The 18588-nt window shown below is 40.8% G+C and overlaps 1 protein-coding gene across 1 annotated transcript in view; it reads left to right on the top strand.

The window, feature by feature from the left end:
• DNAH7 (dynein axonemal heavy chain 7) overlaps positions 1-18588 on the top strand; it is a 227691-nt gene that overhangs the window by 139286 nt on the left and 69817 nt on the right. The window contains exons 37-42 of the mRNA XM_034786290.1: positions 275-443; positions 3408-3534; positions 8672-8891; positions 9894-10766; positions 16312-16541; positions 17648-17978. Of these exons, the coding sequence (XP_034642181.1) occupies positions 275-443; positions 3408-3534; positions 8672-8891; positions 9894-10766; positions 16312-16541; positions 17648-17978 (1950 nt within the window). The remainder of the gene's footprint in view (positions 1-274; positions 444-3407; positions 3535-8671; positions 8892-9893; positions 10767-16311; positions 16542-17647; positions 17979-18588) is intronic.

The following is an 18588-nucleotide window of genomic DNA, read 5'->3' as shown; positions in this document are numbered from 1 at the left end:
CCCCCTCCACACTGTGTAACTTCACCCTCAAAGTCATATTCTAGAGTCATCCACATTCAGGTGAGCTGCTGGCAGCGTAACTCCTCAGGAGCTGTGATGTCTAGAGTTCCTAGGGATCTGGCAGCAAGATCTAGGCCAGAATCCTCTTTGCTGATGCCCCTGGGTTCTGATGGATCCTTCAAGATCCATCTGGATCTCAGAGTATCCATAGGTTTAGGGAGCATATTAAAAAGAAACTTAGAAAAGCAAATTTCCTTCATATTTTCATTTTCAGGTTGTATTTGTAGACGATGTAAATATGCCAGCACGAGAAGTCTATGGTGCTCAGCCTCCAGTTGAGTTACTTCGCCAGTGGTTAGATCACTGGAATTGGTATGACCTTAAAGACTGCACTATGATTAAACTTGTGGACGTTCAAATTATGTGTGCGATGGGACCAGCAGGTAAGATATGTGCATCATATGTTCTTTTATACATGAATAAAATTCTAAGTGCCTATAAGAAAATGTGTTACTTTTCGAATGCTGGTCCATATGTTTGTTCCACTGTGCATACACCTGAGACTGGAGAATTCTTGCAAGTAGTGTTCGTTGGTCCATGCCTGCACCCCAGCTGTCCTCTTGCTCTGCACCAAGAGTATAAGGGGTGGGGCGGACTGCCCCCTCTCTAGTTCTTTCTTACTGCTGCATGATCCGAGTCAGAATCCTCCACTGTCCAGAACCTCTCCTTTCTCTTTATCCTATAAATATATTGAGTTATTTTATTCCTAGTTTGTTGTTAGTGTTCTACTAGATAGTTATACTTGGCTAGTGTTAAAATCCCCACCCTGCGGAACACTCCTGGTCAGTGTGCCGCTTGGATTATGTCCAGGATTCCGGGCTTCAAAAATGTGTTTCTTGGCCGTGCTTCTTTTCGGTCAGTGACAGCGTTTACTGCTCTTGGCAGCGCATATCTCTGCCAAGTGCAGTATCTGCTGCTCCTTCCCCAGCTGAACATGGCACGTGCGAGAGCTCCAACTTCAAAAACACCTTCAATGAGACCTCAGTCAGATCCAGGTCAGGGAGACACCCCCCCCAATACATCATCCATAGTCAGCAAAGAGCGCATCCCCCAATTCTGTGTCTGAATCCAGAGAGAAAACGAGGGAAAGACCCACCTCACATGAGTAAAGGGTGTGCTCACAAATACAAAAGCAAATCTGCTTTTAGAATCTCTGAGAGACCCATCCCAACCCCTTTTGTCTGGTGAGCCTTCACGTTCAAGCCTTAAGGATTTATGTTCTCCTAAACCTCATAGGCATAGTCAAAAGGGATATCAAATTATCAGGCCCTTCTCTCCAAACATAATTTTCTGGACTACTTTAAGTTCCTAGACTTTAAGGACAAACTGCCTCAGGAAGACAGGGCTAATTTCCTGCTGTGTGCAAGATCATGCTGTGTGAAGGATGCCATTGTGTTCTGGCATGCAGAGATTAGCAGGTATATACTGGAAATTAGTCATTAAAATTAGCACATGCAGAAATAAATGGGTGTATCCTGGCAAGCTCATATAATTCAGATTCTAAATGTGTCTTACTAATTTCAGGCACACCATGCTCTATAATTTATGTAGTAGATTTTACATTATTGTACTGAAATTCTATCCCAGTCAAAGTATTACCAGGTTTGGGGGCTAGATGGTACCTATCCCTAGGGATCATAGTGGATCACAAACTTAAATATGAGTCAACGGTGTAACACTGTTGCAAAAAAAATAAAACATCATTCTGGGATGCATTAGCAGGAGTGTTGTAAGCAAGACATGAGAAGTAATTCTTCTGTTCTACGCTGCGCTGATTAGGCCTCAGCTGGAGTATTGTGTCCCATTCTGGGCACCACATTTCAGGGAGGATATGGACAAATTGGAGAAAGTCCAGAGAAGAGCAACAAAAATGATTAAAGATCTATAAAACATGACTTATGAGGGAAGATTGAAAAAATTGGGTTTGTTCAGTCTGGAGAAGAGAAGACTGAGGGGGAAATGATAACAGTTTTCAAGTGCATAAAAGATTGTTACAAGGAGGAGGGAGACAAATTGTTATCTTTAATCTCTGAATATAGGATAAGAAGCAATGGGCTTAAATTGCAGCCAGGGCGGTTTAGGTTAGACATTAGGAAATACTTCCTAACTGTCAGGTTATAATGAACTAGGGAGGTTGTGGAATCTCTGTCATTGGAGATTTTTAAGAGAAGGTTAGACAAACACCTGTCAGGGATGGTCTAGATCAGGGTGAGGAGACTTTTTTATATCAGGGGCCATTGACCCACAGAAATAATCAGTTGTGGGCCACACACAGCCCCGCGGGGGAGGGGGGTGCGGCTTCCCCTAGGCTCCGGGGTGGGGCCGGAAATGGGGGATTCAGGGTGCGGGAGCAGGCTCTGGGCTGGGACAGGAGGTTGGGGTGCAGGTGGGGGTGCAGGCTCTGGGAGGGAGTTTGGGTGTGGGAGGGGGCTCAGGGCTGGGGGTTGGGTTGTGGATGGGGTGCAGGGTCTGGAAGGGAGCTTGGGTGCGGGAGAGGGCTGCAGGTAGGGGTGTGGGGTCTGGGAGGGAGTTAAGGTGCGGCAGGGGGTTCCAACCTGGGGCAGGGAGGTCGGGGTGCGGGCTCCAGCCAGGTGGCGCTTACCTGAGGCAGCTCCCAGTCGTTGGTGCAGCGGGGCTAAGGCAGGCTCCCTGCCTACCCTGGCTCCACACTGCTCCCAGAAGTGGTCTACATGTCCGTCCACTAGGCAGTGGGGCGGCCAGGGGGCTCTGCACAGTGCGTGGTGCCCACATCCGGAGGCGCCGGCCCCGCAGCTCCCATTGGAAGCTGCGGAGTCCATGCTGGGGGCGGGGGGCAGCACCTGGAGCTTCCCTGATCGCCCGTCTGCCCGGGAGCTGGATCGGGGGGAACCAAGGCTCGGGGCTTCTGGCCCGTGGTGCAGAGACTTGCTGTGGACCGGCTTAAATTAAGCAGTGGGCTGGATTCGGCCCATGGGCCAGAGGTTCCCACCCCTGGTCTAGATGATACTTAGTCCTGCCTTGGGACCCTTCCAGTCCTATACTTCTATGATTCTATAACAAACACCTTTTAAAGTAGTTTAAAACTTACTTAGAACAGGACAGGTTTAGCCACTTCAATATGCATTTTATAGACTATTCTCACTTTCAGAAAGCCAGATTCTGATGCCTTCATTCAGGTTGGATAATACCTTATTCTACTAGTAGTCCCATTGCGGTCACTGGGACTATTCTTGGAGTTAAGGTACTTTTTAATGTGAATTAGGGTGGTAGAAACTGACCCAAGATGATTAGTACAAAAGTGTTAAACATTTATAGTTTAAAACTAGTTTCATCGTTTTATTTTCAGTATTTGTGCTTTCTCATTTTAGGTGGTGGCCGAAACCCAATAACTCCTCGATACTTGCGACATTTCAATACAGTTACTATTAATGAGTTTGATGATGATTCCATGTATACGATTTTCTCTAGAATTTTAGACTGGCATCTCTCTACTTGGTAAGTAACTTTTGTATATTGCAAATGGCTAAAGTAAATATTTAAACTGTGTCTTTGGGAAGTCTATCAAAATACCTTTCTAGGACCCTGTTCTTGAGAGGAATTGAGCGTCTGTGGTTCCCATCGATTTGACAGGTTGTCAGTATTTCTTGGGACAAGGCTTCTTATTAGGATACTTCTTTGGAAAATAGTTCTGTTTCATAAACCTAAGCTTTTCACAGTGTGTTAGAATGGTTCATGTTGCTTCAGTTAATTCAGATGTTTTGAAAATATTATTTCAATGTAAAGTAAATAAAAATACAGCCATATCAGTGACTATTTTAAGAACCTAGGATTTTCTGTAATATATTATACCAGTTATCACCTTTGCTTACTACTCTTAGCAAATTATAACTTAGAATATTATTAGCTTCTTCCTCTAATATTTTATTATTTGTCAGAAGTCAATAAAAATAGAAAGTTAGTCAATTGGTGGAAAATAGAATTCTCATGAAAAATTCATCTAATTGTCATTATATTATACTTTTTTTGATTAATTCAAATAACAATAAATTATTATTGAATCTGAATTTCATCTACTAATATCTCATTTATGTGCTGTCTAGAAAAAATTGATTTTTGTTTTGTTTTTTTGTGAAAGTATTTTTCGTCTTTCATTTAATCCAGATCTCTTAACACTAGACCTGTGTTTAGATACCAATTTAATACTGAGCACCCACTCCTGTGGGAATTGAGGGTTCTCCTTTGAGATATGTTGTCCATATACATATTTCACTTCTGGTGGTGTGCATGCACTCAATGTGCTCCAGATCAGAGTCTATTGGCCAGTAATGTCTGTGGTGGCTGTGCATGTACCCTGAGTCTCTTTGTGTCTTGTGTCAAGGGCATGTAGTCCAGAGTGGACAAACTGCCATTCAGTTCCTTCTCATTGATTCAGGCTAAGAGACAGAGCTCCTTGCTGACCATTTCCTACAAATTACTAGCTTACTTACCTTAACCTTGTTGTGATGGGATCTCTGGGGTGCAATCTGGGACTGTGGGACCACTGTGCCCCCTTAACTCACTAATCTGGGTTGTTTCTCACAATGCCTTACTGGTGACAAGTAGCAGCCCCCTCCCCCCGACCCAGGTGCTGTTACCACTCAGTATAGCCATATGCTGAGCCCCACACCCAGCTAGATTGCATGAATGCTCCCAGAGCCGCTCACAAATCACACAGAGCAAAGCACTAGCCAGATTCCCCCAGCTCCCAGTCTTGTACCTCAGGAATATACTGTCTTGCACTGCTCAAGACCTTTTTTGAGCAATGCAGGTTTATTAAATGGCTCATCACTTCATCAATGGAAAGTGGATATACATAAGCCTTTGTAACCTGAGCAGATTTACTAAGCACTTCAGTCAAACTCACTGGTAAGGATAAACATTAGAATAAGTTTATTGATTACAGTAGATGGATTTTAAGTGATTATAGTGATAGGCAAAAGTCAGAGTGGTTACCAAAGGAAAAGAAAAGATAAGCATGCAGTCTAAATTCTCAACCTTAATAGACTATGCAATATCTGGACTAAGCAGTTTTGCTCACTCATCTGGATACTGCAAGTTGGGTACAGTGTTTCATACGCAGGCTCTCCCTGTTAGCCTGGGGACCAATCTGCTCAACTCCAGCATCCTCGTTGCCTTCAGCATACGTGGGGGAAGAGACAGGACCAACCATGTGGCCTCTGTCCTCTATTTTATATCCTCATTCTATATACTTGGAGAACACAGGATCCGGCATGTCTTGTGGGCATTGCTAAGTCTTGTGGGTGAGGCTGAGCAATTCCCCTGGTGTGTCCTTGTGCAAGTGAGTCATTGAATTGTAACTCCCTTGCTGGACAATGGCTGTTGATGGTTGTTTGACACCTGCCCGAGCATTGGTTACCTCCTTTGTTATATCTGGGGATCTAATATCTGGGTGATTCCCCAACTCAAAGCATATTTTAGTGACAACCTTATAACACAGTCTCATAATTTCATATAATATACGTGCTTAGATAGAACAATAGATTTCAGCGGATCATAACCTTTCCCATGATACTTTACATGGCATGCTTTATATGAAATATCACAATTATATATAAACGATGAATATTGGGGTTACAGAGCACTCCCCCTGGGTATAGAGTGTCACACTTGTAAATACTCCTATCGCCATAGTAAGTTCATAGTTAGTAAGATTGCCTACCTTATTTATTTGCAATTTATTTGATAGGTTTACTTTCAATGAGGAATTTTAAAAAATCCTCTCCTGGTACCAGGGGTTAGATAGGGCCAATCCTAAATCCCCCAGATTTAAGTACTACCCTTCATGCAAGGGTGCAATTAACATGGACATTCTTGATCTATTTTTTTGTGTTTGGTGGAGTTGCACATCCCCAGTAAATGTGCAGCAGAGAGATCTTACAGATCCAGAGCTGAGGAGGAGGAGTCGTGAATTGAAAAGCCCGGAGAAGAAGAGGAAGGAGGCAAAAGAAACTCTTTTAGAGAATCGGGGAAAAGTGTATTATCAGTGTAGAAGGACAGGACATATAAAACGAGACTTCCCCAAGGTAGAATGTGGGTTCGCAGAATTATGCAAATGGACTGGGACTCTCAGGGAAGGATAAAAAAGAAAACAAATACCGTCCCTATAAAGTTGAGAAGGAGGTGCCAAAGGGGAATCATAGATGCTGCCTTGCAATGTTTGTTGATCCAGGGGTATTTAGTGAAGCTCCTGGGGGAAAAGGTAGAGTCAGAATGCATTAACGGGAAGAAAAAACTCTGACTGTGAACAAGTTTTTGAGGGGTTGGGTCTTGTCAAGGTTTTTCTGACAATCAGAGAACCACTCTCTCCATGAGACATTAACTTGTCTTTATCTGCCCGGATGGGCCCACCACTTGGACCCATGGCAACATGTTCCTTGCTACACCTGTCTATGAAACTGGAATTTTAATTTCATTCAAATAAGCAAGGAGAGTTGGTAAAATTCAAGTCTTTATGGCAGAGCCACCATATACTGTTTTTTATGCAGACATGGTATCTCTGAGAACACATCTGAAGTGCTTCCTGAAGTCATCACTAATTTTCATCTCAACCAACAGGTCCCTTTGTTTATATTTTTTCCCCAAGCTTCACTCTTCCAAGGGAAAGCTGAGCTTTGTACTTTGGACACCAGAAGGGCTCTGGCATTTTATTTGCAAGGAACAAAGCCATTTAGGGCTACACTGAGATTATCCATGGCAGTAGCAGAGAAGTTTAAATGAGTGTAAATGGTGGGTTTTCTGTAACTTGAAGTTTTTAAATCATGATTTGAAGACTTCAGTAACTCATCCAGAGGTTATGGGTCTATTACAGCAGTGAGCGGGCGAGGTTCTGGCCTGTAATGTGCAGGAGGTCAGACTAGATGACCGTAATGGTCCCTTCTGGCCTTAAAGTCTATGAGTCTATGAAACCTGTTTCTACTCAAAGACTACCTAGATGGATGTCGAACTGTGTGAGAACCTTTTATGAAATGGCAAAATTGGATCCTCCTCAGAGCTCATTCCACTATAGGTCTTACAGCATCCTTGAGAAATATTTCCATCATAGATATTTGCAAAGTAGCCACCTGGGAGTCTGTGCACACATTCATGAAACAGTTCCATTACTGAAACCTCTAAATTAGATGATACATTCAGCAAAACTGTGCTTCAGTCTTTATTCACTTAGACTCCAAGCTCCCATCTCTTGACTAGTGTTTGTGAATCATCAGAAGTGGAATGTGTATATGGACTGGAGAAAGAAAAGTTATTTATCTGTACAGTAACTGGAGTTCTTTGAGATGTTTCCCATGTCCATAAACATATTCCACAATGTTCCCTCCTTAACACCTGCTTCTGAGTCCTATAGCCTTCAGATTCTGTGTTGGAGAAAGAACTGAGGGGCGGGCAGTTGGCCTACTCCACTCAATATTCCCTCAGCAGAGCACAAGAAGGACATTCATGGCACATGTGTGGCAGCAATGGACACTACTGACCAAAAGACTCTGATCTTGAGCACACAATCATCTGTGTACAACTAGATATGGAGAATGTATATGGACAATACATCTATACAAGTAAATAACTTATTTTTTGGGGTACTGCACTGTCTTGCAGATGTGATACAAAATGAAAATACATAATATTTACAAACAAAAATAACCCTCTGGGGCTAAAATGGAAAACTTGCTTTTCTGGGGAAAATCTTGAATTTTGCAAAAAGTACAATGGTTTTCTACCTCTAAAAGTTCTCTTTAATTGTCTTTGCCTTATAAGCAAGTAAGTACGTTTATTACTTTGGAGGTGAGATTTACTTTTCTTCATGTAAATGGTCTGGTAACTTCAAATGGTGCCTTAGTTGTATCAGAGAGATGTCAGATAATCATAGTGGGTGTCATTTGCCTTAAGGTCAGTGGCATATCTAGTTGTGAGGCCTGATTATAGCATACCTTGAAGCCTGTGCATGCTGCTCTAGCAGTGTGCAGGGGCCACAGTGGCCACCAGTCAATTAGCTTAAAAACACTTGGTGCCTGCTTCTTCAGGACTGCACTTTCTGTGCTGGGTCCCCTGTAGTAGCAGGGGTCCCCTGAAGTAGCAGCACAGAAGTTGCCCTGTCACCTTGAACACTTTGGTCCTGGGAGGAGAAGCTCATCAGATTGTTACCATCCTTGAATCTGATAAGTTTAACTTACTGCAAAGGATTTTCACATATCCAAACCAGGTTGAAGTCTCAAACTCCAGGGCAATTTATAAAAGTTTCAGTTAGGTGCTATTTGAAACAGCAAGATGTACTGTAAAATTGGGAAAGCCCTGATTATAATGGTGCATTCAGCACCACGCTAATAAAAAGAAGAAGAAAAAGAAAGTGGTTGAATCCTCAATATTTTCTACAATTATTAGTTTTAATTCACAACCTGACTTGATTGGAAACTCCATTAATCCAGCAAGAGCAGTGGAATTTATAAGGTTGTCTATAAGAAAGTATCATCTTGAGACTTAAAATTGGCATTGAGAAGTGAATCAGTATTTAAGTATATATTTTTAGTATGATGGAACTGTGAAAATCATTTTATTCTTAGCACCTTCTTTTATTTGTCAGTTTTAACTTCACATCCGAATATTTAGACTTGACTCCACAAATTATTAACGCTACCATGGCAGTGTATAAAGAAGCTATGAAGAATCTGCTGCCCACTCCAGCCAAATCTCACTACTTGTTCAACCTCCGTGATTTCTCCCGTGTTATTCAAGGTGTTTGTCTGTCAAGACCTGAAACAACAGAATCTGTAGGAATGATAAAACGTCTTTGGGTTCACGAGGTAAATCTCATATTAGTAATAAATTGTATATGATATTTATAATAAATAATTGAAGATCCAAAGTTGGATTTAGACATTTATTTTTCTTTAGTAATATAATTTAGTTGAATTATCTTATATCATATCCATGATATAAGAGCTATGACTAATAGCGATGTAATGATGCCATAGTCATAAGGTGTGACTTTTTTGCTAGCTAGCAATGGGATTTTAATTATGCATACTTTACAGGCAGAGGTTCTCCAACTTGTTTGAAGTATGAACCACATCTTAATGGATTGTGGGCTCCTTTCCTTCCATTCACAATTATCCAGACTACATCTCCTGCCATAAGTGATCACACAGTGCACCCAGCTCCATTTCCTCTCCTCTCCTCTCCCTCCCAATGGCAGAACAAAGAGTCAGTGGAGAGAGAGCCAGCAGTGGGCGAGGGTCATTGGAAGGTTGGGTGGGGAAAGAACATGGTCTTGTTCCTCTCTCCCTGTGGGTCCCCTTCGGTAGGAACTCCCAAGACTTCAGCAACTGTGACTACCTCTCTCCTAAAGATAACATCACAAGCTAACTGATTAGGGGAGTGGCGTTAACTCATCTGTTTAGAAACAGGAAGAAAAAGCAAAAATGTACCGAGTCTGGTCTTTCATTTATTCTGACTTTACATAAAAGTAAGGATAGTGACACCTGCCACTCTTTACAAAATGTCATCAAAATACAATTAATATATTTAAAGTATGCATACAGTATGTGAGAAATGTTATTTTCCCATATGGAGCTTAGCTTCCATTTAGAAGATAAAAAGGATCAACTGTTCCAGTTGCTTCTGAACATTTATTTTAATTTTCATTGTACTGGAATTTAAGGGAATTTTCACTTTGAAGCCATTTTTTCATATGTGTGCATGTGTGTGTGTATATATATATGTTTCACTTTGATTAATGTCAGTATAAAATGAACAGAATGCTAGCATCCACTACTAAAACTATTATATTATTATTTATTATGCAGGTTCTTAGAGTGTACTATGATCGCTTAGTGGATAATGCAGATCGAGCCTGGCTTGTTGGGTATATCCAAGAAGTAGTGAAAAGTCATTTAAATGAAGACTTTCACGAACTTTTCCAGAGCCTGGACTTCAATTTTGATGGCAAGGTAGAAGAGGATGACTTACGTAGCCTGATGTTTTGTGACTTTCATGACCCCAAACGAGAGGACACCAACTACAGGGAGATCAATGATGTGGACACATTGAGATTAGTTGTAGAGAGCCACTTGGAAGAATTTAATAACATGAGTAAAAAACCTATGCAACTTGTCTTGTTCCGATTTGCTATTGAACACGTCTGTAGAATTTCACGGATCCTGAAACAACCTCGCAGCCATGCCCTTCTGGTTGGTGTCGGAGGCAGTGGCAGGCAGTCCCTCACTCGATTAGCCGCACATATGGCTGATTATACACTTTTTCAGGTTGAAATATCTAAGAGCTACGGTAACAATGAGTGGCATGAAGACTTAAAAGTCATCCTAAGGAAATCTACTGAGGGTGAGATGCAAGGAGTTTTCTTATTCACTGATTCTCAGATAAAGAAGGAGTCATTTTTAGAAGACATTAACAACTTACTAAATGCGGGGGAGGTACCAAACCTCTTTGCACTAGATGAGAAACAAGAAATTTGTGAACGAATGCGTCAGATAGACCGCCAGCGAGATAAAACAAAGCAAACTGATGGTAGCCCCATAGCTCTTTTTAACATGTTCATTGATCGCTGCCGAGACCAGCTCCATGTGGTATTGGCAATGAGTCCCATTGGAGATGCTTTTCGTAATCGCCTTCGAAAATTTCCAGCTCTTGTTAACTGCTGCACGCTTGACTGGTTTCAGGTAGAGTTATTTACTGTGTACACATTTTCTGATGGAAACACCGCAAATGCATTATTCGAAATATGGCCTCAGTTCTTTTCATGTCAAGTAATTGGCTCTTTAAATCTGTTAGAGAACAGTTAAAATGTTTTCTGGATTTAGAATTATATGATGGTACTCTGCCCTACTGATTTCAGAGGGGTTGCACAGGGTGTAAATAAGGGCAAGATTGTCACAATCACTAAGATTAATATCTGAGTAAACACAGTACAGTAGAAATTAGAGAATGAACTATCCAATATACTCAGCTTGCAAAATCTCAGTGATGATTTGCCAGGTACCCCCCAAAAATTGGGTCTGGTATGGATTGGCAAGAACTAGTATAGAAATCTCCCAGGCCCAAGCATAACCTTCAGCCCTACTAACTTGCAAACTACTATAATCTATCTATATGTTATGTACAAAATACTTACATTATACTAACAGTAAGGTTCAAAATTTGATCACACAAGTTAGGAAATTCAGACTTAAATTTGATCACACAAGTTAGGAAATTCAGACTTAAACCCTTAAAATGCATTGCTGTATCTCTGTGCCTCATTTTAAAGAGAAGAGGGTAAGTTATAATCAGTCTTCTTAGCGTATGCGCAATGTGCCTCAGGTGGCACATGACTGGGATTCATCACCAAATTTGGTTGGATCATTAGCTTCCCTGGCTTGGGCCAGGTACTGATGGGGAGTGCAACGTGAATACTGATCCAGAACTGTTACCCAGGGCTTTCAGAACCCCCAATAGTGGTAACTTAACTATTTCACTCCAGGCAGTGTCAGGAATAAATCAGTGGGAACACAGCAATTCCATCTGATAAAAGATTCATGCAAGTAAGCGTGGTCTATCTAAATCTGCAGTTTATTAGATTTAAACACACACAGACATAAGTGCCATAGGTTTAGAACATCCCAGATATTTACCTAACATCTGGAACGGTGTAGCGGGGCAGGACTCACCCCTGCGGCGCCTCCTGCTGGTTGTCTCAGGGAATTAGCGTTTCCAGCCTCCGGAGCACCCTCTGCAGGCCGGTGTCCTGCTTCTGCTGGCCCCCGTGTCCCTCCCAGGACCCAGTGCCCCTTGTCTTTGGGGTGCTGCCCCCTGGCAATACCCCCACAGTCTCAGGGTCTCCCTACCCAGGGAACCCCCAAACCTCTATCCCCACCTTGCCTCATCATGGGCTACTGCCAGTCACCATCTAGCCCCCGCTCACTGGGGCAGACTGCAGTGTAAATACCACTAATCATAGGCAAAGGGGGTTTGGACCTGCTGCCTCTGCCTACCCGTCGTCTGCCCCCTGAAACCGCAGTACCTAGTTTGCCTTCCACTAGGCTGCAGCCTGCGGGATTTACAGGCCAGAGCTCCACAGCTCCCTTGGCCTTCCTCCAGCCCTGTTCCACTCCAGGTACCTTCTCTCAGATCCCTGCAGCCAGGTCCCTCCCTCTCAAAGCTAGATAAAGTCTCTGCCAGCTCCTGGCTCACTGGCTTTTTGTAGGGCTAGCTGTGGCCTGATTGCGGCATGGCCACAGCTGTGGCTGTTTCCCCAATCAGTCGAGGCTGCTTTCTCCCAGCCACAGCCCTCTCCCCAGGGCTGTTTTAAGCCTTTTAAAGCAGGAGCGGGTGACCACCCTGCTACACATGGTATTGAGTAATTAACAGTGGGTTCACAGTGGCCAGTTGTTCACCCACCGGGGAGAAAAGGTGTCAGGAAAAACATCTCTCAAGATGGCTTCAGAGGACTGTTCCAAAGTACACTCTATTATCTAAACTTTTTATAGCTAACTTCTAGAAAAAACATAGGTCATAATGACCCCTACTGGAGCATCACTTTTTCTAACTTTCAATAAGCTTCTAATATCAGAGGCGTCTAGACTCAAGGTTTTCATCCACTTATCTTCTTTCATTCTCAGTTATTTACTTTTTTCTCCCATCCTCCAATACTGATTAGCAGAAACTGCCAAATAGTTTTCATCTTGCATCTAAAAGCCTGCTTTCCAATTAACCCTTAACTATTTTATTAATTCATGGTAGCTGAATGCATATAATATAGTTGCAAGTTGCTTGATCACATTCTAGAGACACAAATCCCTCAAATCCAGGGCAACATAACCAGCAAAGGTATATTTTTAAAAAAATCTATCTGTACATATATACAAAGGGAAGAATTTGAAGGTTTCCCATAGTTCCCCTCTGAGAAATAAAACCTACCTCATTCTAATGACATTTGAGAGAAGACTCTAGAACTTCCTCACAGCAATGGATCATCTGGCTGTGTTCATCATTAAGGCTGTGTGTTCTGCTGCCCTTAAAATCCAGCAGAAATGGGGGTAGAGAGAGTAGGACAGCCATGTGTGTTTCTCAGAAGACCAGTAGTCAAGGGGCAGCACCAGTACCCATCCCCGAAGAGATAAATAGGATGAGGCCACGTAAAGCTCCCTTCTCACATGCTTGTTTATCTGTTTGGAGGGGGCTGTGAACAAACATTCACACTCCATAAAAACATGCCATGGTTCCAGCAGGCAGGGAGTGGACAGCAAGAGCAGCAGCCCATTTAACTGCTTGTGGAAACAGTCTGCCTGAGCTTCGATCTACCTTCTTCCTCTTTACTGCTCCAGGTGGGGCTGCTGCTGGTATCCCTACTCCCTGACATGGTAGCCCTTTTGTGGCATTTGGAGGAAAGAGAAAAGGGAGTTATACAACTACTGAGCCTCTCTGTTCCCCCACCAAGTCCCTTCTGGAGCAAAGGATTTTGCTCCCCCAAAAAGGGTTGAAGGAGAGGGAAGGGCTGGCTAGATACAGCTTTTGTTTCCTGCCTCTTCTTGAGAACATGTGAGGGAGTTCCAAGCTAGCTAGAGAAGGGAGAGAGCTCGTGCAAATAAGCTCCCATCTTTCATATTCCACAGCTCCCTAGCCTGATCCTGCCCTTTCACCAACTTTGAAGATCTGCAGCCTTCTGAAGTTTCTCCAGTCCTTGGGTTATAGTAACACACCTGACAGCTCAAAGGGAGAGGAATGGTAAATTCTAGGCAGCTTTTGACTAATCTTTCAAAAATATCAAAATCCTGTTTTTCTTTGGAGGTGGAGGATTCTTTCACCCTGAATCCCAGAGAAAGTTTAGTGGCAAATTATCTTTCAAAGTATCTTTTGAAGGGGTGAAAAACAATTTAAAATTAATTAAATAATGGATTCAGTTTGGTGAGTAATTAAAAAGCTACTCAGGATGTTTACTACAGTTAAATTTAAGTGTGGATAAAAATGAAGATATTTCTTTATTTTCCAGTTTTTAGCACCAGTTATTTACACACGTAGATATATAGACCTTTTTGCAGAATCCTATTTACCAGCACAGAGTCTTACTGTTGGTAAGGAACAGAGCAATTACAGTGATGAGTGCACTTACGTTGAAATCATTATTATTAATTTTGCCAGCCTGCAGTCAATTGATAAATCACATATTAACATCTGAGAAGTGGTTTATAAATTTTGGAATGTATGAAATTCTGTCAAATGCTTACTGATATTTTGATATGAATAATTTTTTTAAATGTGTAATATTAGAAAGCAAACCAACAAAAACAAATTGCTGAATATGTTTTTAATGAGTGCTGTGCTGGACACTGACAAACTCAAAATGCTTCATTTATGACCTACTGTGTTCTAAGAAGCAAAGAATCAGAGTTGTAATCCAGAATTGATTGTTGTAACTTTGTCTTGCAGATCTGCCACTGAAAACATATTGTTAAATATTCACATCAAAATACTTTTTAGTATTTACATCTCTTTAACTTGTGACTGCAGGATGCATGCACATATAGGCCACAATCCTGAAAAGACTTACTTGCACACACGCTTAACTTTTTCTATGTGAGTAATCAATGGAACAACTCATGTATAAAGTTAATCATATCAGTTAGTCTTTTCGGGTTTGGAGCAATAGAAAATTCTGTAAATTCTATGTACACAGATACAAGTGAGGTATAAACAGTGTGTGATCATTCACACATCCTTCTTCCACAATCTGTAGAGCAAAAAGTGTAAGCACTGATTGATATCAGCATGGTAAGTTCCTCTGAGATTCTTCATTTTGCTAGGTAAGCACTGGGCCCTCTATAAAAAATAAAAGTTTAGTTTTCTCATGAGGATAATGAAATTAAAAATAAATCTTAGTATCCAACTTCAATATACTCAGAAAGCAAGACATGTGTTTGTGTAATGCATATGTTTTCGTATTTCAGTCTAATAATTGAATGTATTAGTATTATGTGCATTTTCTTGTGCAATTTTGCAATTGTTGGTTTCTGTTTTAAGTATGATTCTGTTCTGAAAAGTGACTGTAAACATGACAGCTCTTTACTCAATAAGCCGTCTCCCTGTGTGTCAGTCGTATCTTTTGACTGTAGTAATTAAAATAAGATTTTACTACTTTTTACACCTTTTAGCCATGAAGAGTTAAAACTACTAAGAGAGTATTATTCCTTCTTGTGCATTCTCAGCAATATTGTTTACTTTGTTTACAAGCTCCAGTTGGTGACACCTCTGGAAACCCATTAAAGGTTGCAAAGAGGTAATTTGAAAAAAATGGGATTTAATGAGAGCCCAATTTGACTAGCAAAATCTTTATTATAGACAATAATATTCAAGAAGGAAAGAACCCAAATGGACTTGCAGGGCCCAAATTGAATTTGTAGTGTTAGCAGTTTGAAAAAAGACAATTTTTTACTTGTAAACTTAGTGTTGATAATACGGAAATCAGTGAAAAACAATTAACCAAGAATCCCACAATGACACTTCTATGGAGTCACTTTTCAAAGTGCAACAGTATTTCAGAGTTCTTCTGTACCCCAGTTTACATTTGAATTCTATTTATTTGCCTTATATCCATCTTTACAAGTTTTGGAAATAAATGTTAAACTAAATATGTTTTTAAAAGACAGTTTTACTTTTTATAGAAACAACGAAGCAGTTGTTCTCTGCAGTAAATTTTGATGTTTAAACAAAATTCAGGATTCCCCCCCCCCAAAATAAGCTTTCATTAGACAATGTTATAGCCATTCTTTATATGGAAAGTTTATGCAAAGAGAGCATATAAGTGTTTATTCTAATAAAATTCTAACAAATTGGTAACATATTGTGCTTTTGCTTATTGGACGAATTGAGGGAAAATTTGCCCTTGGTTGAGCACTGGCAACTCTGACTTTAATGGCAGTTGCCCATCATGCCCAAAGGCAGAATTTGAGTCTTTTCATTTTTCACAATAAAGCCCCAATTATCTGACTTCCATTTAATCAAAGGTTGGTCAGATCTTTATGGCAACACAGTGTACCCTGCATTGCATTCACCCTACTTATTTGGAGCCCCGTTTTTCTGAATTTTCATATTGAGGGAAGGGCTTTCAGAAAACTAGAATTGTTCTATATTAGGTTTTCCTTTTTTATGTGAATGTAGAAATGAAAAACTCTCTATGTAATACCTATTTGTACGATAGATGAAGTAATATTATGTTTATTTTAAATTTAGACATGGCCTGAAGATGCATTGCAAGCTGTTGCCTCTCGCTTCTTGGAAGATATTGAAATGTCAGAGGCAACACGTGACGGCTGTATTGATATGTGTAAAAGCTTTCACACTTCTACCATTGTTTTGTCTGACCTGTTCCATAGTGAGCTTCAAAGGCACAACTATGTTACACCTACCTCATACTTGGAATTAATCTCCACTTTCAAAACCTTACTGGAAAAGAAACGCACGTAAGGATATATAACATGCATTTTGCTAGGGGAGCCCAAAGTTCCCTTAAAATAGTATTTTCTACATATAATTAGTTTGTGTAGCTAATCTAATAAAAAAGTTAAGTATACTCAGATTGCCATTTCTTGGATACATCTGCATTCAGTGGACTAAAGAGCCAGTTAGACCCAGTTTATATCTTGTATCGCATTAGGCCAGTTCTAATATTCATTATTAAGTTGATGCCTATTGATACTTTAAAATATCAGGTTTTTTTTCTTCTGATGCAGTCCCAGACCCTAGAAGTTACACCTGTTCTCCAGGGTGAATACCACTGAATAACACTGAGTTGCTGTATAAAGACACTCCCTTCCTTCATGATGGGTGGAGTTTTAGCTCTCTGCAACTGTATGTAAGCTCTGAGGGAAAATAAAAGGGCTCAGGGACTTAGTATAGTCATGCAGAATCTAGGGATATTCCTCTAGGTCACCAGTATGTCTAGGTCAGTAGTGACTGAAAGTCATTACCATCAGAAGACTCTTTCATGTCTTAGTGAAAAGAATTGGAAGTTTCAGTTCCTACTTGTCCAGAACCTCATTATTTCCTCTTGACTAGTTCAACCTCCTCCTCTCTGACTTTCTTGATGCGCAGATTACTCCCCTCAGTTCCATATAAAACATAGATATTAAAATAATATTCCTGATCATGTAACCCCCTTCTGTGTCCTTCTACTAGTACCTCCTCCATCACATCCCAACTTCTCATCCCTAAGGGCCTTCGTAACTCTGCACCCATCTACTTTCCCACTCTTGTTTTTTAACTTGTCACCCTGCCTCCTCATCTGTTCATACAGTAAATCCAGCCTTGATCACTCACTTGTCATTTTTCGTACCTTTAAGGTGCTTGTACATTACTGAAGTAGTGTAAAAGAGTCTGAGGGCAAATGAGACTCAGACACAAGTACTATATTGCACCATCTGATGGGCAAATACAACAAGATGGCACATGGTGTTTGAATTTTAAGAATGGTGTGAAATTAGAAATTTGAGAAATAGGACTAAGAAAAATTGACAATATATTTATAAAAATGTCTGTAAAATTAAGCACTGCTTAATGTTACTTTTAGTGAGGTGATGAAAATGAAAAGAAGATATGAAGTTGGCTTGGAGAAACTGAATTCTGCTGCATCACAGGTGGCTTCAATGCAGTATGAGCTGGAAGCCCTACAGCCTCAGCTAAAGGAAGCTAGCAAACAAGTTGATGAGATGATGTTGGTTATTGAAAAGGAGTCCTTGGAAGTAGCTAAAACTGAAAAAATAGTGAAAGCTGATGAAGCTGTGGCGAATGAACAAGCTATGGCTGCAAAAGCAATCAAAGATGAATGTGATGCTGATTTGGCACAAGCCTTGCCGATTCTGGAAAGTGCTCTGTCTGCTCTTGACACTCTTACTGCACAGGTAAAGCTAACTTTACGTATTTACATGTTGACCAGGTATTCAGACTAACAAAAACAAACCATGTCTGCCTTCAAAGGAAATTTGAATATGCTGCATAGCTATTAATTGTCAGATTTCACGTTGTTACTGAATTAAAAGTTGTGTAATTTTGTAGCATCTGAAATTTCTTAAAACATTTAGTTTCAAAATCAAGGCATTCTTTTATTTTCATTCCGTGTGTGGACAGCTATAACATAATCTAGTGAACTATAACACTTATATGCTCTGGAGGTATAAAATCAAACATTTCTCACTAGCCATTTAAAAATTCATAAACAAAATAATATTCTGAATCAACAAATGACAAATTAAAAAGATTCTGCTTCTTCCTGCTTGCTTCCTCAGCAAAACTGCATACTTGCCATGTAATTGTTTTGATATATTCACGTAGATATCTATTCTTTCAGAGACTAGAAACAGACACTGAGATTCTGTGGTGCACCTTTAACTTGCACCCCAAGGGAGGTAGTGAGGGCTAAGGTGGCTTTATGCCACCCTTTTGCTCTCCCCAGCTGCTCTGGTGCTGGAAAGAAAGAGGTCCCATACATAACTTATATAACCCTGTGGGTTA

Source organism: Trachemys scripta, chromosome 11, assembly GCF_013100865.1.
Source record: "Trachemys scripta elegans isolate TJP31775 chromosome 11, CAS_Tse_1.0, whole genome shotgun sequence".
Taxonomy (NCBI): Eukaryota; Metazoa; Chordata; order Testudines; family Emydidae; genus Trachemys; species Trachemys scripta.
The sequence above is the reverse complement of the archived record's forward strand: the minus strand, read 5'-3'. Positions and strand labels throughout refer to the sequence as shown.